Source organism: Penicillium verrucosum (genome assembly GCF_028828655.1).
Source record: "Penicillium verrucosum strain IBT 35672 chromosome Unknown utg000002l_segment0_segment0, whole genome shotgun sequence".
In the NCBI taxonomy this organism is placed as follows: Eukaryota; Fungi; Ascomycota; class Eurotiomycetes; order Eurotiales; family Aspergillaceae; genus Penicillium; species Penicillium verrucosum.
Genome location: NW_026643211.1, coordinates 4,265,999 through 4,290,493, shown reverse-complemented (window position 1 = coordinate 4,290,493; position 24,495 = coordinate 4,265,999). Strand labels below are relative to the sequence as shown.

The window sequence follows — 24,495 nt, the reverse complement described above, 5'->3', positions numbered from 1 at the left end:
CTGACTATTTTCTTTTTTTTTAGCAACTTCTTGAAAACATTTCATAATCCTTCACAATGGTATTTATCCGCTCTCTTTCCCGTCAATTGCGACGACCCTTCTTGAGCTCTCTCAAACCATCGGCTGCCTCCAACCCATTCACTCGGGTTTCACCTTTGGTTGGCTCTATTTCCGGTGCACGTACACTAACCGCGACTTCGAATCTTCAGGGCAAAGTTCTTTTGGTTCTTTACGATGTAAGTCATTCTCAATTCAAACTATACATACTTCGATCGCTGACTCTTGTGATATAGGGTGGTGAGCACTCCCAGCAGCAGCCTAAGCTCCTCGGTACCACCGAAAACGAGCTCGGCATCCGCAAGTGGCTCGAGGAACAGGGTCACACCCTGGTGACCACCTCCGACAAGGAGGGCGAGAACTCCACCTTTGACAAGGAGCTCGTCGATGCTGAAGTCATCATTACCACTCCGTTCGTTTTCTATCCACGCACTTCCGAAAAACTCACCACTAATAATAAACCAGCTTCCACCCCGGTTACCTCACTGCTGAGCGTCTCGCCAAGGCCAAGAAGCTCAAGCTCGCCGTCACTGCCGGTATTGGTTCCGATCATGTTGACCTGAACGCCGCCAACACCACCAACGGCGGTATCACCGTTGCGGAGGTCACCGGCTCCAACGTCGTCTCCGTCGCTGAGCACGTCGTCATGACCATCCTCCTCCTCGTCCGGAACTTCGTCCCTGCCCACGAGCAGATCAAGAACGGCGACTGGAACGTCGCTGCCGTCGCCAAGAACGAGTTCGACCTCGAGGGTAAGGTCGTCGGTACCGTCGCTGTCGGGCGTATCGGTGAGCGTGTCCTCCGCCGTCTGAAGCCCTTCGACTGCAAGGAGCTCCTCTACTACGACTACCAGCCCCTCTCCGCCGAGACCGAGAAGGAGATCGGTTGCCGTCGCGTCGACGATCTCGAGGAGATGCTTGCCCAGTGTGACGTTGTCACCATTAACTGCCCCCTGCACGAGAAGACTCGCGGTCTCTTCAACAAGGACCTCATTTCTAAGATGAAGCCCGGTGCTTGGCTCGTCAACACCGCTCGCGGTGCCATCGTTGTCAAGGAGGATGTCGCTGACGCCCTCAAGTCTGGCCACCTCCGTGGATACGGTGGTGATGTCTGGTTCCCCCAGCCCGCCCCCAAGGATCACCCTCTCCGCTACGCCGAGCACCCCTGGGGTGGCGGTAACGCTATGGTTCCCCACATGTCCGGTACCTCCATCGATGCTCAGGTCCGCTACGCCAACGGTACCAAGGACATTCTCGACAGCTACTTCTCCGGCCGTGAGGACTACCGTCCTGAGGACTTGATCGTTCACAAGGGTGGCTATGCCACCAAGGCCTACGGTCAGCGCAAGTAAAGAAAGTCCTTGCATGACGCAGTGTGAGGTATTCTCTGGCTGAGTGGCTTCCTTTTATATTTCATGTTTATATATTCATAACAGTCCCATTTGCTCCGTAGCATGGGCGATGCTGAAAAAGGTAGCATCTTTTCACGATACCAATGAATAATATTTATAACCTTTTACTTCCTTTTTTCCACTTTTGACTTACATTGACTTACATTTGAGATTTCTGTACTTTCTGTACTTTCTGTACTTTCATATGGAGTACAACGCAGAGTTGTGATGATCGGTGGAGCCATGTCGATCTCACCAGATTAATTGAGTCCAGCCCTTTGGTGGAGTCTAGAACGTGTACTCCGTAGGACATTCTTCAGGGCTAAGTATGTAGTATACACAATCCATATCAACTTCTAAATAACCCAAGTCTATCTACATACAATTCCAAAAACAAAAGAAAGGCAAAACAACTCTATTCACAAAAGTAGCCATACTCGAAACCAAACACACAAACCCAGACCATGCAGGCTTTCCAAAACATCCCTAGACAAAAACCCCAACCCCCAAGAATGCAAATATATGTATATACAAACGTGATCTTCAACAAACTCAAAGTCTCCCTCCCCGTCCATGTCCCCTCCTCTCACTCCCCTCCGAATCACTATCATCCATAAACCCCTCTTCCAAATCCCGACTCAACCGACTCTGCGTATCAGCCCGATTATCACGTCTCTGTTGTTGCAGCATACCCCGCCTCACAGAATCCATATCCATCCCAACCAAGACCTCCCCTTCCTCGTCGCCAATACTCTCCGTGTCATGGTCAGCTACATGTGCTCCCCATCGCCATCGAGAGGGAAGGAAGAAGTGCATCACTTTATCGGCTATGCGATCGCGTAGGGATAGTGTGTGTGCGGATATACTGTGTAGCGGGAGGTATTGCGAGTAGCGCTGGTGGTAGCGGCGGAAGAAGGGGATTATCACGCAGGAGGCTAGGATGTATATTGATAGTGCGATTGCGGCTGGGATGAGGATCGTCTGTTTGGGTAGGTTGGTTGTTAGTTTGGATTTTCTTTTGGTCTTAGTCGTGGACACGGTGAGTGCCCTGGAGATGACGATGATGGTGTGTGTGTGTGGTATGCGCGTCGAGATAGGGGGTTTTATGAGCGCACCTTAGCAAAGACACTTGTTGATCCCATGCTGAATGCTGGGATATTAGGCTGCGCCGAAGAGAGGATGGTAAAGTGGTGAGGGTTGAGGGGTGAAGAATTGCGGAGTTGAGGTCCGGGGGGTCCCACGGTCCTGAAGACCAACGCGTGGCAGAGGATCGGCAGATCGACAAGCGGCTCGGGATATGAGCATCGTCAACTTTTGTCTTGAAATATGCTTTTTATATATCAAATCACTCTTGTTACTTAAAATAGTATAGTATAGATAAACTACCTAAGTAGACTAACTAGACTACACATACGTAATTAACCACCTTAACTGTTTTTTTTGACCTGATCCCAAGATATTGGAAGGTCTCTGCCGATGTTGGACAGGGTACCTCGAACGGTTGCTGATAAATTCGAGGGCTTCTTTTGTTTTTGCCTCTTTCCCATTCAGTCCCTCAGTTCATCACTTGCTATCACGAATAATCAACAGCAGGAAGAGCATCTGGGCAGCTGTGACCGTGTTTATGCGCAGCATAAGATCTTCTCGCTGGCAAATCCTTCATTTCTTTTGGTCTCTCCCTTTCCTCCTTCTATCGACTTCAGCTCAGTTGCTCGAGTTTCAACTTCTTGGTTGCACTTGCAATATATATCACACCTTCCTCATTGTGACTACAAGGTGATTATTCTTCAACTAACTCTTGATAAAATGGTTGACAGTATGAGTGAATCCTAAACTTCAATACATAGATGCTTCATTACACATTCACTTTGAAACTCCGTTCATTCCAAGTCCATGCTGCTTTGGTAGACACTTCTGGGCATATCCTCCCGAGGTCCAAGTATAAGCTTACGTGATCTCGACGATCACGTGCACGGTCGGGGAGTTTCTCCGGGGCCCCCTAATATCAATAGACTGATTAAGAAGAACGCTCGGGCTTTGATCCTGGCGTCAAACTGGACTTGACATTTGCAAAAAAAAAGCTTGCATGTTAATTTCCTTTTCTCCTATTTTGCTTTCCTTGTGGGGTGAGTGCCTTGAAGAAATCCCCTTACCCCTCAGTCTCACGCGACTCCGCTGTCGCAACGGGTATACTAACTAGCCAGGGAGGGACAAAACAGAGAGCCACTTTCGCCCAATTTGAATGTCATCGCCTTCTCCCATATCCCCTGCGATCGACAGCGACTTACCGCAAATCCGGACATCCTTATTTAATACCGTTTCTAAGAGTGTTGGAGGGGTCCTTATGCTGCGCCCTGCATCATCTTAATCTCGCCCGCCAAAATGCCAAGTTCACAAGCCGACAAATCTAGGCAAATATCGAGTGGAAAGTCATTCTTCGGCCGAAAATTGTACAAAGAGAAACCGACCGAGGATCGATACGATAATTATGCTGGTTCCTATGATAGCCTGGCACCTCCGCCAAGCGCCGCCGGTTCACGCTCGTCACGCCATTCAAAGCGGTCTTCAATTCAATCCGTTGACTTGACCCATGATTTGGACCCAGGCAGTATTGCACACACCTCAGGCGTCATCACCTCTATCCCTTTTGAAAGCCTCCCCACCGATACTAGGACCCCGATTCCAATCGACAACATGGCCCGTCCGGGCTCATCGCGCCATGAGCCTTCGCCCAACCATCTGGGTAAAGCTGGAGGTGATTTCCATCAATATCCCACTGTGACCTCGACGTCTGCGCCAAATGGGTACGCTCCACATCCTTCTGGCCCTCGTCCGCCCCCCGCACGGCTCAAACAATACCTTGACCAGCAGCAACTCCGGCGATCGAGGTACCAGACAGCAACAGCAACAATGGGGACGACCAGGTAGCTCCGCAGCGAATAGCGGGCCTAACCACAACTCCTCGTCTATTGATTCGTCCTCCAACTCCCGCACCTCCCTCGACCAAGCCAGCATCTACTCCTCCGTTTCTTCGAACACGCGCGGTTCGAGCTACTTCTCCTCGGACAATTCCTCTCGCACTCTCACAACCTCGCATTCTAGTGACCGTACTACTATGCTCCCCAGCTCCAGCTCGGGGCGCTTGTCAAATGCGGGATCCTCCCACCAGGTACCCGCCGCCGTCCCCCGGCCACAAGATAACTACCTTACTCGACCGAGAGATGACCGCATTGTGGACCAGCTGTTTCTAGAGCTGATGCAGAAGCGAGGATGGCAAAATCTTCCCGAACAGGCCAAACGGCAGATGTTGTCGTACCCCGCTTCAAAGAAATGGACATTGGTACATCAGGATCGATTGACAGAGTTGCAAGGAGAGCAAAAAAGACGACAAAATGCGCGACAAACTCATGGCCATGATGGCTTGTCTGGTTTGCTTGAACGCGCCGATGAAGAAGGTAGCCCGGAGTGGTATGTGAAGAAGGTGATGGATGACACCATTACGTCCAAGCAGCTTGCTAGTTTAAGTGTCAGCTTGCGGACACAGCCAATCAGGTATGTAATGCCTCTTTTCTCGATATCGTACATATCACTAATAACTACACAGTTGGGTGAAAGCCTTTGTTGAAGCCCAAGGTCAAATTGCTTTGACCAATGTCCTCTTGAAGATCAACAGAAGAAAAGCCTCTGGTCCTGTCCCGGCTCCCCCGACAGGCGATAAGGATCTAGACCGGGAATACGATATTGCCAAATGTTTGAAAGGTCTCATGAACAACAAGTATGGCGCAGACGACGCTCTCGAGCATCAAAATGTGCTAGTGGCACTCGTCAGCTCATTATCATCGCCACGCCTGAATACTCGGAAGCTTGTCAGCGAAGTCCTCACTTTCTTGTGCCACTGGGGTGATGGACAAGGCCACCAAAAAGTTCTGCAATCCATGGACAAGGTCAAACATGATCACAACGAAACTGGTCGCTTCGATGCTTGGATGCGTATTGTTGAGGTCACCATCGACGGCCGTGGAAAGATGGGAAGTCTGGTGGGTGCCAGCGAAGAGTACCGCAGCGGAGGCATTGGCATGGAGAACCTCCTTATGGAGTACGCGGTCTCAACCATGATTCTCATCAATATGCTGGTGGATGGAGCAGAAACGGACCTCCAGCTGCGTTGCCACATTCGCGCCCAATTCACATCATGTGGAATCAAGCGTCTGTTGACGAAGATGGAGGGGTTCCAGTATGAGGTTATCGACAAGCAAATCGAGCGTTTCCGCGAGAATGAGGCTATCGATTATGAGGATCTCCTCCAGCGGGAGGGCAGCAGCATGAAGGATAGCATCGAGGGCGAAGTCAAGGACATGAGCGATCCCATGCAAATTGTCGATGCAATCACATCCAAGATCAACGGCAGCCGGTCTCATGACTACTTCCTCTCGGCTATGCAGCATATGCTCCTCATTCGGGAGAACTCCGGCGAGGAAGGGTTGCGTATGTTCCAGCTGGTTGACGCCATGCTGAGCTACGTGGCCATGGACCGGAGGCTGCCCGACCTTGATCTCCGGCAGGGTCTAACCTTCACTGTGCAGAGTCTGCTAGACCGGCTGCATACCGATGCTGAGGCAAGACGGGTCTATGACGAGTCTCTCGAGGCCCGGCAGATTGCGGAGGCTGCCATTGCTGAGCGCGATGAGATGCGAGCGCAGGTCGAGCTCGGCGCAGAAGGCTTGGTTTTGAAATTGCAAAAGCAGATTGATGAACAGGCTGGTATTATCGAGCTGCAGCAAAGGCAAAATGAATCCTTTAAGGCCGAGGTTGCAGAAGTACAACGACTGCGTGCCCAGGAATTGCAGCGTAATGAGCTGGAAACCCGAGAACTATACCTCATGCTCCGAGATGCCCAGGATATCGCCGCTGCCAATGCCCGAAAGGCCAACAATCCTGAGACGGTGGAGGTAGCAGATCCATCCCAGATGCCCGGTATCATGGACCGTGAACGACTCATGGAACGTCTGGAACGCCAGCTCGAGCGGACTAAGACCCAGTTCAAGTTGGAGGGTAAGGTCTGGGGCGAGCATGGACCATCTGATCGACTCCGTGAGCTGCGCGAGAAGATGGAAGGCGAAGATGATGATAGTGATGACTTTGCTGAAACTACCCGCCGAAACCTCGACCCTGGTGCTTTGGGATCTGTTTACCGCAAGCGCAGTCATATCCCTACAATGGACTCGACTCTGGAAGACGAGGAGGACATCCCACTAGATAGCAATGGCGAGCCGATGTACGAGAGGCCTCGTCTGGTGGAAATGCATCGTCCGCGCTTAGACCCTGCCCAGGCTACCGGCTTCCTAGGCGAGCTTGCTTCCAAGATTCCCAAGTTTGACGCTGAAGATCCCAATGCCGTTGAAGGGGAACAGGTACCCAGGCTACAAGACAATGAAGCTTCTACAAAGCCTATGCCGCCGCCTCCCCCCTCCAGGGGGCAAGATTGTTCCTCCGCTCCCGCCGGGAGTTGTGGCTCTTCCCCCACCTCCGCCGCCAGGAGGCAAGATCCTTCCACCTCCACCTCCGCCAGGGGGCTTCTCTCTTCCACCTCCACCCCCACCAGGGGGCTTTGCTCTTCCACCGCCACCTCCTCCAGGTGGAAAAGTTGGTCTGCCTCCCCCTCCGCCGCCTGGTGGAATGGCTCTCCCACCGCCGCCTCCGCCAGGTGGTGCCAAGGGTATTCCTGGATTGCCGCCTCCACCTCCGCCCCCCGGTGGAAGAGTCGGATTGCCTCCGCCGCCGCCTCCAGGTGGCGGTGGAATGATTCCACCTCCTCCCCCTATTCCTGGAGCCAAGGGCCTGATGATCCCCCCCGCCCCCACCACCAAACGCTGCCTTAGGTTCAGGCTGGCGACCGGCATACATGGCTGGAGATGTTTCGCCGTCTACAATCCACATGCCGTCCATTCGACCTAAGAAAAAGCTCAAGGCGTTGCATTGGGACAAGGTCGACACTCCTCAGGTGACTGTTTGGGCTGGTCACGCACCGACTCCTGAACAGAAGGAAGAGAAATATACCGAGCTTGCCAAGAAGGGTGTCTTGGACGAGGTTGAGCGATTGTTCATGGCCAAAGAAACGAAGATCTTCGGAGCCAGCACTGGTGCGAAGCAGCGCACTGCCAAGAAACAGATTATCTCGAACGATCTATCCAAGAACTTCCAGATTGCTCTGTCCAAGTTCTCTCAATACCCGGCCGAGGAGGTGACTCGCATGATCATCCACTGTGACAAGGATATTCTGGATAACAATGTTGTTATGGATTTCTTACAAAGAGACGAAATGTGCAGTATACCAGAAAACGTCGCCAAGCTTATGGCGCCATATAGTAAGGATTGGACGGGTCCTGGCGCCGCTACTTCCGATCGTGAACAGGACCCCTCCGAGATCACTCGCGAGGATCAAATCTATCTCTACACTGCATTTGAGCTAAATCACTACTGGAAAGCAAGAAACAGAGCGCTTGCACTGACTCGCACCTACGAACCAGAGTACGAGCACATCTCCACAAGGCTACGGGAAGTCGCACGAGTCAGCGAGTCCTTGCGGGACTCTGTTTCGTTGATGAACGTGCTCGGTCTGATTCTCGACATTGGAAACTTCATGAACGACGCCAACAAACAGGCCCAGGGTTTCAAGCTGAGCTCCCTCGCCCGGCTGGGTATGGTGAAAGATGACAAGAATGAGACTACCTTCGCCGATCTGGTCGAGCGTATCGTGCGCAACCAATACCCAGAGTGGGAGGGCTTCCTCGACGATATCAGCGGTGTTATTGGCCTGCAAAAGATTAATGTCGATCAGCTCCGCACTGACGCCAACAAGTACATTGGCAACATTAAGAACGTACAGTCGAGTTTGGACGCTGGCAACCTGAGTGACCCCAAGAGGTTCCACCCCCAGGATCGTGTCAGCCAAGTCGTCCAGCGATCGATGAAGGATGCTAGACGGAAGGCCGAGCAGCTGCAGCTTTACTTGGAAGAGATGGTGAAGGCTTATGATGATATCATGGTCTTCTACGGTGAAGACAATGCAGACGAGAACGCTAGACGAGAGTTCTTTGCTAAGTTGAGCGCGTTCTTGATCGAGTGGAAGAAATCCAGAGAGAAGAACACATCTTTGGAGGAATCCAGAAGGCGCACAGAGGCATCTCTCGCCCGCAAGCGAATTAATGTCAACCTCGCCAACAACACTCCCACCGCGGAGGCCGCGCAGTCGCCTGCCTCAAGTGGTGCTATGGACTCATTACTTGAGAAATTGCGTGCTGCAGCACCTCAAGCCAAGGATCAACGAGATCGCCGTCGTCGTGCTCGTCTAAAGGAGCGGCATACCGTCCGCGTAACGTCGGGCTCCAAGCCACCACCTGATTCGGGTGAGGCGGAAGAAGGCGAAGAGGGAGCCGAAAGCACGGCTAATGGCGAAAACAATGACGAGAACGGTCTTCTCAGCCCTCCAGCCACCGCAGATGAAGATGGCAAGGAAGCTCAAGTGTCTGAAGGCGAAGACGTTGCCGACCGTGCCGCCAGCATGCTTCTCGGTCTGAGAAGTAATTCCGATGCAGGCGGTGGCGAGCGCCAGAGACGGAGAAGAGAGAGCGCAGATGAAGAGCGTCGTAATCGCCGCATGAGACGCCGCAATCCCGCCACAAGCGGGAGCAAAGATAGCGCGGATGGCTCTAGTGGCCTTGCTACAGTTCAAGAGCCTGCTTCCCCTGAGCAGACAGACTCGATAATCCCAGAGGACCAACCACTACCTAGCCCGCCCAACGAGTCTCAGCCTCCGCCCTCGATTGTCGTATCGGAGCAAGGCGAGTCATTATCACAGGATCCCTCGATTGACGGTTCTCCTCACAAACCAACTGATTTGTCGAATTGAATCAGTCACCTACAGCTGATTTAATTTAATGTTTTATCGATTCCCATTGATGATGCATGGAGCCAACCCCAAATGGTCTCCATCGCCATCAATATCACCACTACCACTACAACCGCCTTTGATTGTATAATACCCATTCTTTACCTACACTACTTTTTGAGCCGCCCTCCTTGATTTGACGAGTCGAGCATGGTGTGATGATACCTTTCCTTGTTTCTTCTTTTCCATTTCCTCCTAACACTATCTCTTCATGTGCAATCATTATCCGATTTCTTTTCGTTATCTACTTCCCGCATACTACCCTGACACCGACACCCCGTCTCTCTCCTTGTACATAACCTCTTTCCCCTGTCTTCATCAAACGCTATCTGCCATGGAAATGTCGCCATGATTGGAGGGCGTATCATTGAATTGCATATTGAGCTTGATGTTCAATGTTTCCTGCATTGTCACCTTGTTCTTTACTTTCCTACTTTCGGAGCGCAGGCGTGATCAAGTTTTATATCTGCTGTGTATCCTTGACTACAGGCGCATTAGATGGACTGCTATTGCTTGTGCCTTTTAGGATCATTTAAATACCCGCAGTTAGACACAATCTATGTTCTATCTCTTCAATATTCCAATGTTGTCACACTTGTAGTTCGTACTCGTATCTTGTATAGTTCTTATCGATCACGTGTATATCTATCTTATCGCCAGATAAACATTGGACCAACATTTTGGACATTTGAACATTTGAACTCTCTCTCGACATCTACCAATATTTCGTTGGTTCAATCTTGCGCATGCGAGCATATCGCCGAGTACTGCGTTGGGCTTCTCCCTTCAGCACATCAACGAGCCGATCATGGCAACCGATATCAAATAGATCTTATATCCGACGTCATGGCTTTTTCTCCGAATTGCCAGGTCCCCGGCGGACTCCCGGACAAGCTCGAGCATTCTCGTCGACCAGCCCTACTAGATTCATGCTAGACGGAGACTCTACAATATATGCGCTCTCCACTGCAACCGGACGAGCAGCCATTGCAGTCGTTCGCGTATCAGGTCCCGCCTGTACCTCGGTATGGTTCCGCAAGACAACCCCAAATCACCAAATCACCAGAACTAACAACCCCAATTAGATATACAAAAGTCTCTGCCCAAACCACCCCCTCCCAAAACCCCGCTATGCATCCTTGCGTACCCTCTACGACCCAACCCAACCCCCAACCACAAACACAATCCTCGACGCCGGCGCCTTAGTCCTCTACTTCCCCTCCCCGCGAACGGCAACAGGCGAAGAAATCCTCGAACTCCACATCCACGGCGGCCCAGCAATAACAAAAGCAGTCCTCTCAGCAATCGCCCAAACAAACACCCCAGAACAAACAGTCCGCTACGCCGAACCGGGCGAATTCACCCGTCGCGCCTTCATGAACGACCGTCTAAGTCTCCCTCAAATCGAAGCCCTCGGCGACACCCTCTCCGCAGATACAGAGCAACAGCGCAGACTGGCCGTGCGTGGATCCAGCGATGCATTGCTGAACCGGTACGAGCGGTGGAGACAGGGTTTGCTATATGCGCGCGGTGAACTGGAGGCGTTGATTGATTTCTCGGAGGATCAGCATTTCGATGAGTCGACCGAGGAACTTGTTTCGTCTGTTGCGCGTCAGGTGCGCGCGCTGACCGTGCAGATCGGTTTCCATATTGCTAATGCGTCGCGTGGGGAGTTGCTTAGGAATGGCATTCGGGTTGCGTTGTTAGGTGCGCCGAATGCCGGGAAGAGCTCCTTGCTTAATCGGGTTGTTGGGAAGGAGGCGGCTATTGTTAGTACGGAGCAGGGGACTACGAGGGATATTGTTGATGTTGGGGTTGATCTTGGGGGATGGTATTGTAAGCTTGGGGATATGGCGGGGATTCGGGCTGAGAGTGGTTCTGGAGATGGTGGGAGGATTGTGATTGGGGCGGTCGAGAAAGAGGGAATTCGGAGGGCTAGAGAGAGAGCTTTGGAGTCCGATGTTGTTATTGTGGTTGTTTCGCTGGAAGATACAGCCACTGGGGTTCGGTTATTCGTTGAGCCCGAAGTGCTTGATGCTGTTAATGACTGCGTGGAGGCGGGAAAATGTCTCCTTGTAGCCATCAACAAGTACGATAAGCTACACTCCGCGTTGGAAAGTGGTGTGCCGCAGTCATTGTCTGATACGATCCACGACATCTTCCCTTCGGTCCCGATAGACCGCGTGTTTGCCATTTCTTGCGAGGAAGCCAAGCGGGGAGCATCGTCTCTCCATACCACTACAGATCCCGGGAATCTACAGGTCTTTCTACGTGGACTAATTACGACCTTTGAGCAGATTGCCTCACCCCTTGGCGTGGATGGAGATCGGGAGTATGATATTTCATATTGGGAAGATTCTCTAGGTGTCACGCATCGCCAAAGCTCCAATCTTCAAAGATGCCTTGATCATCTGGATGACTTCCTATCTCAAGCTTCTTCTGCTGGATGTTCTGATTCCTCGCACGAGAAAGAACTGGGCTCCCTTGATTCCCATGCTGAATCTGAAGTCGATATCGTCACTGCTGCGGAACATCTGCGCTTTGCGGCCGATATGTTGGCCAAGATCACAGGAAAAGGCGAGAGTGGAGATGTCGAGGATGTGTTGGGAGTTGTCTTTGAGAAGTAAGTACTGGAGGATTTTGGTCTTGGTCTTCTGGTCTGGATGGTGAGCTGACTGTCGTAGATTCTGTGTCGGCAAGTGAAGAGTCCGATTCAAGTATGACTCCAACGACGAGTTTGACCTGCAACGCTGTCTCATGATAACCTCAAGTGTTTGGCAAGAGTCGTGATATCCATTGGTTGCTGATTGCAATTGAGGCGATTGAAATGATTGCCGAGGGTGTATTGTCCATGTACATTCTGGACAGCCTAATTCTGGCCAGACAGAAGCTTGGGACACGGACGGTTGGCTGGGAAATTGTACCCTCCTCGACCCATCACAGGAGGCAGCATGATGAATGATTTAGGCAGAGATAAATGCTGGAATAGCTTCAACGTGTAGATAGGAGATGTATCGAAGAAGGAACAAGCCGATGGAATGTATGAATAGCTCGATAGAATAATAATGTATACAATGATAGAACAAGAACCACTACCGTTCCAACAACTCGATACTTATAGGAAAGCCAAAAGGACATCCTAAAATTGTCTGCCTTGGTTGCCGGGGCCCCATTCAACATCCCAGGCATCCAACGAACCCCGGGGTCATTTCCGAAACACACTCCTATTGTCCTTGTCAAAGACGCAGAGAAAGTCTGTCTAACATGAAAGATCTATCTGAGTCAGGGATCCGGATAGGGACTCTCCGTAAGGTACCTAGGCTACTTGCCGTTGTGTCTCAGTTAGGGCTATGTATCCGAGGCCGAAATATAGTAACATAGCACGCCGTAGATTATTATTACATTGAGGCTTGGAATTTATTCTTGTCGTCATGGATGCTACGGTATCATGAAGGATTCTAATGCTGAGACGAGCTTCAGCTGTTAGTCCTATAGAAATGCCGAGTTTGAGGTTGAAACATGCTTCCTAGTGGTCGATGGTTTGGGATTACGCACATTTGGGATATTTTGATCTTTCTATACTTGTGTATTTTCTTTTTATTGTTTCTTTTTTATTTTCTTTTACTATTGGTTGTATTATCTCTTTATTTTCTACTGGACTAAGATATCGGGGGGTTCAAATGTTTCAATTGTAAAACTCATGTCAGATCTAAGAATAGCGGGATAGCTGCATGGAGAATTCCCTTCTAGAAGGATTGTATAAATCCAATCAAAAATAGAAACAGAAAGAAAAGAAAGAATATCAAAGACAAAAATGCCCCGGAGAATAAAATAAGAAACCCACGTTGTGTTCGTGCAGAACTTCGTCATCCCATTACCCTGTCGTTGGGGCTGACAAGTACCTTGCATCCTTGGACTAGAATGTAACTGGACTATCTAGTAGTCCTTATTTTGCTTATAAAAGAGAATAATAGGGTCTATAATAAGCTAATAGGCTGGTAGGGGGAGTGAAGGTGGAGAGTATAGGCTGGATAACTACCGATGTCTGGTTGTGCAGGATGTGCAGGACGTGCAGGATGTGCTATGAATAGCTTCATTATCCCTGTCGATCCATATGGTTTCTTGCTGTAAGGTCTGTTTAGCTTTATTTAGTGATACTTGTACCCTGTTAAGGGTTTTGTTTAACCATGCTTTTTTGTTTTGTGTTTCTTTCATCTTTCTTTGTGTTATTCCTTTAGTTTATCTATTGTCTAAGCCTTTCCATATATATATATATATATATATATATGTATATATTTGGAAAATCATCTAAACTTAATATACAGAGTCTCATCTGGCATAGTATTCTAAGTTCTATCAATAACATACGAACTGGAAGATAAAAAGATTGGAATGTTATTTGGAGATGGAAGCTATTCTACCCATATTGCAGTATTGCAATATTGCACATCACACTTCTTCCCTATAACAAATGAAAAAGAAACCATTGATATCTTCTTTCCCTCTCTGAAACCGAACTGACCCTCAAAGTCCTTCATACCATACTAAACAGCCCACCATAATTGCAATGGCAGGTTGACATTAGTATTCATGATGAGAGAAACCTAGTAACTGACATAGTCAGAACCAGGGCACTCGTAGTACTCAATGTAAAAGTCACGGAGAGCACCGAGACACTCAGAGGGGTTGAGCAAGTAAGAGCAGGAAGGATGTTGTTCGGCATGGTTGTAGAGGTGAGAGACCTCAGGAAACTGGGCCCGGCATTGGAAGCAGAAGAAGGGATTTCGATCGGTAAGCTTGTTGCCATAGAAGCCATATTCGGGAGTCTCAAAAGCGAGGGTACGAATTCGGTCTCGCTTAACACAACGACCTTCTTCAAGGTGGTAAAGGAGACCAGAGAATCCAATCCAGTTGGTTGGACAAAACCAGCATTCATAGATTGGGAGACCCAGAGGGTTTTCGTGGTCTTGACGTACTGCAGGGCGCAGATACATCGTGGTTGAGGGTGTGGATGTGAAGAGTGGTGGATTGGAAGTGAATCGATGGTCAATGATATGGTCGAATATCGACAGACGATCGATAATCGATGATGGATGATAGAGGACGGTGATGAAATGTGAAGGAGTGAAAGGGAAGAAGAAGAAGAAGAAGAAGGAGAGGTGGACTTGTGCCCGTTTTATAGTGAAGAGTGTACTTGCTGTTTTGGGACGCGTCTTGACTACGCTGTTTGCTATTTCAGCTATTCCAGCTATTCCAGCTTATTATATTATTATACTCCTAGTATATTGGATAATTCTTATACTCACATCAGCTCCTTTCAGCATTAGGAATTATAAAAGCCATGGCTTGAACGGTTGACACTGAAGAGTCCTACACATAGCTTTGCCTTGCCAGATTTACACCATAACCATAATCAATATGTGTATTTCTCAATAATTTACTACTGCCTCGATGTCTCTCAAACAAACCCTACTTGTTAAAAGTATTCTATCAAACTCTCCCAACCTGCAAACGCAATATATCGAACCTGTCCGATCACACAGTGACCCGCAATCCACGTTGATCCCACAACTGCAGCTAGAGCAAGCCCACCCACAGCGTAAAAATCCCAGTTATTGGCTTTAAAAGCAGACATTAGCATATCGGCGGTCTGTAAGTGCATAGGTCGCAGTTCCTTACCATCTTTGAACCGTAGCTCGTTGTCGTACATGACTTCCTCGATAAGATCGGCCGCATGGTACTTGCGACGACTAGCAACATGAGCAATGCGCTGTAAGCGCAGCACATTCTGGCTGTATATTTCGTTTTCGGATTTGAGAATCTTCTTGGCTTTGTCGTAGATCTTGTCAGATGTAAAGTCAAACTTATTTAATGACTCGACACCTCCTGCGACGAGCCGTGTGGAGTTGGCGATTTGGTCTGAGAGGATACCCATTGATAACATTGGCTTGTCTTGATAAAGACCCTCATTGGCACTAGATCCTCCACCGTGAGTGAAGTAGAGCTTGGTTGATTCGCTGGCCAGGATGGCACGGTGAGGTGCGAAGAATGAGAAAACCCAATCCGGATGTTTGTTGTCAAGTAGATCGCCCAGGATGGTTTTATTCGATTTGCCGGTTTTGAATGAGAAGCGGGCGCTAGAAAGTTTCCAGCTGTCAGTAGAAGGGGAGATTTGTTCTCATTAATGGTGTAAGTTCTTACCTGCGGTCAAGGTCTGCTCGACAGGTCTTGCCCATAGCCCAGACCACACCGTCGATCAACCCACCCTCTCTGAGACGATTTACACCCTCCAGTATCTTGGCAGCATCCTTATGGGGCAGGATGATATGAGTCCCAAGGGCGATATAGATCACTGATGTATGGCTGGCCAGAAATGCCCCACGCTCCTGGTCTAGTGGCAGGTAGGTTGGACTCAAGAGAGGACCTACAGGAGCAGCGGTTGGAGGTAGATCGCGCGGGATCTCCAGCCCAAAGAAAGAGTTGACAAAGAAGAGATAGTCTGGTTTGCTGGGCTTGTAAGGTGGATGAAAGACACCGTTGTCACTTCGCATCTTCTTGCTCCATTTCCCTGCACGTATGATAGTCGGAAGATCCGGGACGAGGAAGATCTCATTCATAATGCGTAGCCACATCGGAGCATTTTCAGAGGTCATGGTCCCTGGAAGCTGGAAGCCTGGTTGGCCGGGGATGTACGAACAAGGTAACTGGAAGAGAGGCATATTGGGAGCGACGATTGCAACCGGGAATTTGTACTCGAAGTGAATATCGTTGGCTGCTTCAACGAAGAAATCCGCAATTATCATGTCCGGTCGAGTGACGGGATCATCCATGATCGTTTTTGAGGCCATGGTAGGTTTGAGGCCAGAATGAGTCAAACAGGTATTTGGATCTCATGGCTTGTCCAATACCCTTGGTGATATCCCAAGCCTGCATACGTCGATAGTGACCATCGAGTTGCTCGGCGGTTGGCCCAGGACCTAATTGATGAAGCTTGTTGACAAAGTCATACTCGGGTTTCACCCAGAGTGTCGCAAATTCAATTTCGTGGCCACGGTCCGCCAGGACCCGGCCAATTTCTAGAATAGGAGCTATGTAGGTTCTTTTAGTATCTATATCTGTCACATTTCGTGTGAATTTTACCGGCATGCGTGAATCCCCCGGTAGTAACCACCGGCAAGATCTTTCGAGATGGATGTACTTGAGACTGACTCATTGTGAGAGAATGAGAGAGCAGAGAAATGAAGCTTGTTCCTTAAAATTCAGGATAGAAATGGCCCCCAAAATACGATGTCCTTTCCTCAGGCCACTACGGACTTGGGGATATCCAAACGAATCCCGCCGAGTTGATTGGACTATAGACGGTTATATACTTGGATTTTGTGTTCTCTACAATCTATCTACGTCTATGTAGCCTTTTTAATAGCCCCAGATTCTCCCGGGGCTCTTTTCCGTACTCTTCTCCGTAGATCAGTACGGGCACATTGTCGTTCATTCGCCTCTACTACTTAGGTATATACAACATACAACTCCGTATCCCAAGTTGGAAAGTGTGACTCTACCCCCTGAGTGAGTATAGATTAAAATAATTCATGTTCGTTGTATTAATATCGGTTGTCGATCGCAATTCCGGCTAGGATCTGCTTAAATCCAACGGGGGGAGCAGCCCTTTGGTCAAAATAGAATCCATAGTCACTTAGTTTATGTTTCAGCTCTTAGCTAACCTTTTCTATGGGTTTTTATTTAATGCATGAACACCTGGATATAGTATAGTATACGGAGTATACGGAGGACTGAAGATCAGATCGGTGGACGCGCGTTAAGCCGGACAGTCTCCGACCTTTCCCCGTCACCTCTGAGGGTTGAATGATTTTGGTGAATTTATAGAGCTCTCACTTGAAACAGGGGGCAAGGTTAAGGTTCGTATGTTGTATAGTCTTTTTTTTCTTTTGGCTTAATCTATCCTACACAGTGGGTTGTCTATCAGGAGGTTCGACTATTTATTCAAAAGACCAGCGCTATTTACTTTGAATCGGTACTCTCACTCTTTCACCTCCAAGATGCCCACTTTTCTCTCTTATCTGTCTCTACTCTCCTTCTCGCTGTCTACAGCAGCCTTTGTTCACCCTGGGGCGCTTCACACCGCGTCGGATTTCGAGCGCATCCAGAAACATGTCGTTAACAAGGATGAACCTTGGAACACCACATGGACTTTATTGACTACGAGCGGTTATGCTCAGTCAACTTACCAGCCTAACCCTAAAGAGACGGTGTATCGAGGTGACAACGGCGTCGATGGGCAAAACTATCCGTCCCTGTATAAAGACACTGCGGCCGCGTACCAACTTGCCGTACGCTGGAAAATCTCCGACGATACGAGCTATGCAGATGCCGCAGTCAACATTCTGAATTCATGGGCTGTCACGCTGACCGCCATCGATGGTACCAGCGACAAATTCCTGGCCTCCGGTATTTATGGGTACCAGATGGCCAATGCAGCAGAGCTGATGTCTGATTATTCTGGTTGGGACAGCAGTAATAAGACTGCTACTGCGACCATGTTGACGAATGTATTTGCCTCGATGAACACGCGGTTCATGGAAGAACATAACGGTCAGGACAATTATCACTACTACGCCAATTGGGATCAATGTAACCTCGCATCTCTTCTTGCTATCGGTATCTTCACCGATAATCAAACCATGTACGACTACGCGTTGAACTATGTCCGCACCGGCCCTTCCAACGGGGCTCTCCCTGTTTTTGCGGTTGCCAATTACACGGAATCTGGCTCGGGCAAGGTCCTGACACAAGGACAAGAAGCTGGCCGGGACCAGGGCCATTCCACACTGGACCTTGTGCTTCTTGGTATCATCGCCCAACAGGCGTTTAACCAGGGAGATGACCTTTTCGCCGAATACAGTAACGAAATTCTCAATGCGTCAGTATTCTATAGTAAAATACCATTGGCTTCAAACATAATTATTGACTGATTAATCTAGGGCTGAATATGTCGCGAAGTACAATGTTGGCGATGAGGTGCCTTACACCCTATACCAAAGCTTCGAGGGAAATCAGACTGTTATTTCAAACTATTCGCGGGGAACTGTTCGTCCCGGTTTCGAGCTGCTCTCCGCTCATTATGGCCAGACAAAGGGCCTCGACTCCTCTTGGACAGATGCCTACCGAGATTTGGTGAATGCGAATTCCACGGACGGGGTTGAGGGTGGTGGTGGAAATTACGGCTCGACGTCAGGTGGCTTTGATGTGCTTGGGTTTGGCTCGCTACTATATCGGATTTCATAGGGGAGAATCTATGGTATGTGGTCTTCCTTGGTTTCGTATTTAAAATAGTTCGACCAGTTCAGGTGGTGTTGACTTGTAATTTATATACTTCGGAGACAAACACTGCAAACCAGGTAGTATAGCACGTGACTCTTTTGCCGATATCGGTCTTGATCTTTTACATCTCAGTCTCACTCAGTAAAGAGTTAGAATAGTTAGCAATTGGATCTAGGAAGAGAATAGGATCTTTTACTTCATATCTTATATATATATATATATATACCTTTTACATATACCTGGAGAACAACCATTCCATACTATACAACCTTGTATGTGTCGATCAACCCCGCCATTCCCATGTTGATCTTGAACCCTCGAATAGATTGGAGCCTACTGTTGTAGACAATAGTGATATACCTAAGTCTGTGAGTACGTAGTATTTACTTAGAAATATCATTTTGGTTCTTCAACTTCCGAGATAGTGACTCAATGGCCCATACCAAATTGACTCATACCCCCGCCACAGTTAGGACCTATGTTGTATACAACATAAATCAGCCAATTCGGCTTATGAACGTAGATCCGGTGAATATATTCTGCTACACGTTCAAATTCTAATAAATCCCTGTCATTTGAACATATAAAAAGCCCATATCCCTTCTTACTTTTCCTCCAAGGTTGATCCACTGCGGTCCACACTTTTTGAGGTTTTTCCCTCCCGTTTCTCTCTTTCTCTTCTACCTCAGCCCACCTTAATTAATCACATCATGCCTTCCCGTCAAGAAGTCTCCTACTTTGGAGCTGGTCCAGCCCCTCTCCCGACTTCAGTCGTTGAAGCCGGCGCAAAGGCATTCGTCAACTTCAACGATACCGGTCTCGGTCTCGGCGAGATCTCCCACCGCTCCCCCGCCGCCAACAAGATCCTCAACGATGCCAAAGCAAACCTCTCCGCTCTCCTCGATATCCCTGATAACTATGAGGTCCTGTTCATGCAAGCCGGAGGCAGTGGCGGGTTCAGCGCTGTCGTGCAGAACCTGGTCCCCGTCTGGATTGAGCGCCGCCGTCGCAGGGCCGAGGCCGACGTGAAGAAGGCACAGCCCGATGCGGAACAGGCTCAGGTTGATGAATTGGTCTTCCAGAGACTTCAGAAGGAAATCGAGGAGGAGCTGAAGCTGGATTACCTCGTGACTGGATCTTGGTCACTCAAGGCTGCCCAGGAAGCGAGCAGAATGATCGGCTCGAAGTACGTCAATATTGCTCTTGATGCTCGCAAGGCCAACAATGGGAAATTCGGAAAAATCCCCGCGGAAGATTCCTGGTCCTTGACTCCTACCAAGAAGGAGGGCGGCAAGGGTTCGGCGTTTGTCTACTTCTGCGACAACGAGACCGTCGATGGTGTCGAATTCCAGCAGCTCCCCAAGTCATTGGAGGCTCAGGGTCAGGATGCCGAAGATGAGCGTCTCGTCGTCGCTGATTTGAGCTCCAACTTCATCAGCCGCAAGGTTGATGTCAGTAAATACGCTGTTATCTTCGTATGTTGGCTTCGATTTTTCCCTCGTTATGAGACTAGTACACTAACAATATATACAGGGTGGTGCACAGAAGAACATCGGTGTTGCCGGTATCGCCATTGCCATCGTTCGCAAGGATCTTCTTCCCCCCCAGACTGCGACTCCTCCCCCTGCTCTCCTCCAACGGTTGAACATTGGCGGTCTCCCCGGCTCAACCGTTCTCGACTACGCAACCCTCGCAAAGAACAACTCCCTCTACAACACCCTCCCCATCTTCAACCTTTGGATTGCCGGTCAGGTCATGGCCGACCTGGTGGCCCAGTTTGGCGTCCAAAAGGTCAGCGGGCAAGAGGAAATCGCCAACAAGAAGGCACAGCTTATCTACGGTGCTTTGGACAAGTTCCCGCAAGTATACCAGGTTGTCCCTGATGTTAGCGTCCGCAGCCGCATGAACATCTGCTTCCGTGTCAGCGGTGGCGACGATGCAAAGGAAAAGGAGTTCATCGCGGGCGCTGAGAAGCGTCTTCTCCAGGGCCTCAAGGGTCACCGCAGTGTAGGCGGCATGCGTGCCAGCAACTACAATGCGGTTCCATTAGAGAACGTGCAGAAGTTGGTGAAGTACCTCGAGGACTTTGCTGCAGAACAGTAGATCGTGTTTGGATATAACATCGGTGTTTGAGCGAATTCAACCTGGGGCTTTGGGCCAGGAATGTGTGATGGGTAACGAAATAGGACGCTAGAATGTGTCCAGGACAGTTGTGACTGTTTATTCAACATAACTCCCAGTGTATCCATGCTATATATATGCTTTAATGACAAAATGATTCCGGTATTGGTACAAAATGGTTCAAAAGCCCAAGAGAAAGTATTCAGAGCTTCCACACACACCAGTTTTTGAGATCAAGTTCCTTGATGACTCCTTTTAGGGGGCCCTGAAGCTCTTGGCCTTGTGCCCACAGCTTGGGCCCAGCCATGTAGCTGATGAATCCCTCAGGACCGGAAACCAAAATCAACTTGCTCTTGCTCTTGCTCTTGCTCTTGCGAGAATCGTTCGTGGAAGTTGGTGCAATGGCACCTCGGATATCTTCCTTTCTAATAAAAGTGTTCTCCTCATCCAAATAGTAATCCACGGTGACCTGTCCGGGATACTGGGACTTGAGCGCCTCCAGCTCTCGTACAATAATAGAACTGTCTTCCGTTCGCACACCATCCACAACATTTTCCGACATAGTATCCTGACTATTCGACGAGCCAAGCCACCCAGGGAACCAGCCCCGGCGTGGCTGCGGCTTCAGGGAGTCACTGTGACCACCAGCGCAGTCATCCTTCAACCGATTCGCCCACAAGATGTGGATCTTCGGCCGATGCTCAGTGTGCTTGCGATTCAAAAGAGAATATGCAGCCTGCAGAGCCGGCGCAATCCCCGTCCCACCAGCAATAAAGAGAATATCCTCCGTTTCTTTCGGTATAGCACATTCGATCTTGGGTCCACGCATCTCGACGTCAGCGCCTACATCGATGTTATGCAGATAGCGCGAGACCTCTCCAAAGGGATCCTTCCGAATAAAGAACCGCAGGCAGCCCTCATTCTCGTCGTCGACGCTTAGCGATGTCGCCGCCGTCGTGGGTAGTGGCGTGTAATCTCGTCCGATTTGTAATTGTGGTTGTTTGAACATCACACTCCAGACTCCTGTCTGCCATGCTTCCTCGTAAACATCGTAGTTGCTGTCGCTAGGTTTGCGTGGTCGCAGCGTGAAGAGGCTGCTGGTTGCTGACACGGGCTCGCGTGATACAAGGCTGTATTTGGTAAATGTTTCAGGGTTCAAAGTTGCGGAAGATGTATTTTGAGATCGGATATAGGCGCCTGTACCTGCTGCTGTTGCGCCCACGAAGACGATGCTTAGCCAGCGGCGTGAGTTGGAACGGGAGGACTTTGGTGACGACGTTGGGGTTGCCGAGGTTGAAGCATAGCGTACAGGCCGAGCTACAGCTCCGAGACCTTGACTGCTTCTACAGTATAAAGAGGATAAGTTGTTCATATGGAAGTGCAAGTGAAGGAGAAAAAAGAAATCGCGGGGAGGCGGAAGTCCGAAAGTCGAGGCCAAGAGAGTGCCGATTGGGCGATCGACAAGAAAATGCACCCCTTTAGCGGTTTCTTCTTCTTCACTTCAACTCACACTTTGGGGATTTCTTCTCTCTACAGATTTGACATTCGAGACATTCTCGATATTCTCGATATTCTCTTTAGGCAATGGAGACTCCCCTTAGCCACTCCTGACGACATACCTTTCCGCCATCCTCCCCCATATCTCTCTCTCTCTCCTTGACGACCTATAGACGCTAGACACGCTAAACACAAAGAGAATATGCCGAATACATATCAAGGCAACAAGAATGGCAGCCTCGCTGCGCCTCGAGATTCACTAGAACTCGCCTCCCTCGCATCCTCATCCCCCGGCTCCGTAGGCGGGTCATCACGCTCGTCTTCCCCCGACGGCATCTCCTCATCCCGCAAGCTCTCCCTCGAAGACGAAGACCCTCTCGCAGAATCGCATACAGATGCCGAGCTAGGAACAGGCCGCCACAGAGCTCAAAGCTCATACTCCATCTCCTCGGCTTTCGATTTCGGGGGCACTCTATTCCCGCTGTCGCAAACACAAGGTGGCTACGCGCCCCTAGGTACTCCGTCCGCAGACAGGCCAGGATTCACAGATGGATCGCTGGAACGGAATAAGACATTGACATACCTGAACGGATTGTCACTCATTGTCGGGCTGATTATTGGATCTGGTATCTTCTCGTCGCCGAGTCAGGTCAACGCCAACGCGGGGTCGCCGGGTGCCTCGCTCATCGTTTGGGCCGTGGCTGGTCTATTGGCTTGGACGGGGGCTGCAAGCTATGCAGAGCTGGGAGGGGCAATTCCATTGAATGGAGGCTCACAGATATATCTGTCCAAGATCTTTGGAGAGCTGACGGGCTTCCTTTTTGCATGGTGCGCTGTGTTAGTACTGAAACCTGGCTCTGCGGCGATTATCTCTCTCATTTTTGGCGAGTATGTCGTTCGCGCATTTGTGGGCGCTGATGTGGGCGACGTCAATCCTTGGATCAATAAGGGTGTTGCATTTGGAGGACTTGTCGCAGTGACTCTGCTCAACTGCATCTCCACCAAGTTCGCCACACGCATTGGTGATTTCTTCATGTTCTTCAAGTTCGTTGCTCTGCTGGGTGTCACCGTCATTGGCATTATAGTCGCGGTGACTGGCTTCTCGGCTGGAGGAAACGCAAGCGAAGAATGGAAGACAACAGGATGGTTCGAGGGAACCAACACCGAGATCTCTGATTTTGCAGTGGCCCTGTATGCAGGTCTCTGGGCATTTGACGGCTGGGACAATGTAAGTTGAGACTCAGCTCTTTCTAAAATGCTCCCACTCACATATTGCAGACCAACTACGTGACAGGCGAATTCAAGAACCCAAACCGCGATCTGCCACGAGTTATCCACACGGCCATGCCACTGGTTATCCTGTCCTATCTGCTGGCCAATGTCTCATATTTCCTCGTTCTACCTCACTCAACCATTGAGGCAAGCAACACCGTCGCCGTACAATTCGGCGCAAAAGTGTTCGGCGCCGCCGGGGCCCTGATTTTAGCTCTCGTCGTCTCAGCCAGCTGCTTCGGAGCCCTCAACGCAACCACCTTCACAAGCGGCCGTCTAGTTTACGCAGCCGGAAAGGAAGGCTATCTCCCCTCGGTATTCGGCCGCATCGGTCTCCACGCCTCCCCCTCGCAAGGCCCTTCAGCAAGCAGCCGACTACGTCGCCGCTCCTGGGCCCGCAAGTCCCTCTCCCGCCTCTTCGGCGATGACTCCAGACTTGGCCTCACGCCAATCTATGCCATGGCCTTTAACAGCGCTCTGACTGCCATCTACATCGTCGTCGGCGAATTCGGCACCCTTGTCACTTTCTACGGTGTAGCCGGATACACCTTTTACTTCCTCACCGTTCTCGGCCTGATCGTCCTCCGTATCCGTGAACCCCATCTGGAGCGTCCCTACCGCACTTGGATCACCACGCCCATCATATTCTGCTGCGTGAGCCTGTTCCTCCTCAGTCGGGCTGTTATCTCCGAGCCCCTGCAAACCCTCATCGTTGTCGCGTTCATCATCACCGGCGTACCTGTCTACTACTGGCGTATCTACCAGCGAGATGGTCGAATCGATCTTCCCAGCTGGAAATTCTGGAAGCGAGGTTCTCGATAGGTTCGGGGGAACTCTCCGTCCGCTCCGTTCTTCTTTGCTCTTATGATTG

The 24,495-nt window shown here is 49.9% G+C and overlaps 10 protein-coding genes across 10 annotated transcripts; 6 read left to right on the top strand and 4 right to left on the bottom strand.

Annotated features, from left to right (window-relative positions):
- Positions 1 to 56: 56 nt before the first annotated feature.
- On the top strand, positions 57 to 1,408 carry fdh (formate dehydrogenase (NAD+) FDH1; the record flags this gene model as incomplete). The annotated part of the gene is made up of 4 exons (XM_057219962.1): positions 57 to 59; positions 210 to 236; positions 294 to 469; positions 523 to 1,408. 4 exons carry the CDS (start codon positions 57 to 59, stop codon positions 1,406 to 1,408), a joined length of 1,092 nt encoding a protein of 363 aa, XP_057074053.1.
- Positions 1,409 to 1,999: 591 nt separating this feature from the next.
- On the bottom strand, positions 2,000 to 2,589 carry N7516_007241 (uncharacterized protein; the record flags this gene model as incomplete). The annotated part of the gene is made up of 2 exons (XM_057219961.1): positions 2,000 to 2,428; positions 2,563 to 2,589. 2 exons carry the CDS (start codon positions 2,587 to 2,589, stop codon positions 2,000 to 2,002), a joined length of 456 nt encoding a protein of 151 aa, XP_057074052.1.
- Positions 2,590 to 3,829: 1,240 nt separating this feature from the next.
- Positions 3,830 to 9,356, top strand: N7516_007240 (formin sepA; the record flags this gene model as incomplete). The annotated part of the gene is made up of 5 exons (XM_057219960.1): positions 3,830 to 4,251; positions 4,316 to 4,999; positions 5,052 to 6,858; positions 6,929 to 7,241; positions 7,333 to 9,356. 5 exons carry the CDS (start codon positions 3,830 to 3,832, stop codon positions 9,354 to 9,356), a joined length of 5,250 nt encoding a protein of 1,749 aa, XP_057074051.1.
- A 968-nt stretch (positions 9,357 to 10,324) lies between these two features.
- N7516_007239 (tRNA modification GTPase) lies at positions 10,325 to 12,098 on the top strand (the record flags this gene model as incomplete). The annotated part of the gene is made up of 3 exons (XM_057219959.1): positions 10,325 to 10,420; positions 10,481 to 12,018; positions 12,080 to 12,098. 3 exons carry the CDS (start codon positions 10,325 to 10,327, stop codon positions 12,096 to 12,098), a joined length of 1,653 nt encoding a protein of 550 aa, XP_057074050.1.
- Positions 12,099 to 13,999: 1,901 nt separating this feature from the next.
- N7516_007238 (uncharacterized protein) lies at positions 14,000 to 14,389 on the bottom strand (the record flags this gene model as incomplete). Its single annotated transcript, XM_057219958.1, has 1 exon — positions 14,000 to 14,389. One exon carries the CDS (start codon positions 14,387 to 14,389, stop codon positions 14,000 to 14,002), a length of 390 nt encoding a protein of 129 aa, XP_057074049.1.
- A 482-nt stretch (positions 14,390 to 14,871) lies between these two features.
- On the bottom strand, positions 14,872 to 16,243 carry N7516_007237 (glycosyltransferase; the record flags this gene model as incomplete). Its single annotated transcript, XM_057219957.1, has 2 exons — positions 14,872 to 15,532; positions 15,597 to 16,243. The coding sequence occupies 2 exons, from the start codon at positions 16,241 to 16,243 to the stop codon at positions 14,872 to 14,874; spliced, it is 1,308 nt and encodes a 435-aa protein (XP_057074048.1).
- A 1,209-nt stretch (positions 16,244 to 17,452) lies between these two features.
- Positions 17,453 to 18,698, top strand: N7516_007236 (putative GPI anchored protein; the record flags this gene model as incomplete). Its single annotated transcript, XM_057219956.1, has 2 exons — positions 17,453 to 18,333; positions 18,395 to 18,698. The coding sequence occupies 2 exons, from the start codon at positions 17,453 to 17,455 to the stop codon at positions 18,696 to 18,698; spliced, it is 1,185 nt and encodes a 394-aa protein (XP_057074047.1).
- A 746-nt stretch (positions 18,699 to 19,444) lies between these two features.
- Positions 19,445 to 20,837, top strand: N7516_007235 (O-phospho-L-serine:2-oxoglutarate transaminase; the record flags this gene model as incomplete). The annotated part of the gene is made up of 2 exons (XM_057219955.1): positions 19,445 to 20,209; positions 20,268 to 20,837. 2 exons carry the CDS (start codon positions 19,445 to 19,447, stop codon positions 20,835 to 20,837), a joined length of 1,335 nt encoding a protein of 444 aa, XP_057074046.1.
- Positions 20,838 to 21,057: 220 nt separating this feature from the next.
- Positions 21,058 to 22,227, bottom strand: N7516_007234 (cytochrome b5 reductase family protein; the record flags this gene model as incomplete). The annotated part of the gene is made up of 1 exon (XM_057219954.1): positions 21,058 to 22,227. One exon carries the CDS (start codon positions 22,225 to 22,227, stop codon positions 21,058 to 21,060), a length of 1,170 nt encoding a protein of 389 aa, XP_057074045.1.
- A 327-nt stretch (positions 22,228 to 22,554) lies between these two features.
- On the top strand, positions 22,555 to 24,446 carry N7516_007233 (putative amino acid transporter; the record flags this gene model as incomplete). The annotated part of the gene is made up of 2 exons (XM_057219953.1): positions 22,555 to 23,580; positions 23,631 to 24,446. 2 exons carry the CDS (start codon positions 22,555 to 22,557, stop codon positions 24,444 to 24,446), a joined length of 1,842 nt encoding a protein of 613 aa, XP_057074044.1.
- Between the last annotated feature and the right edge of the window lie 49 nt (positions 24,447 to 24,495).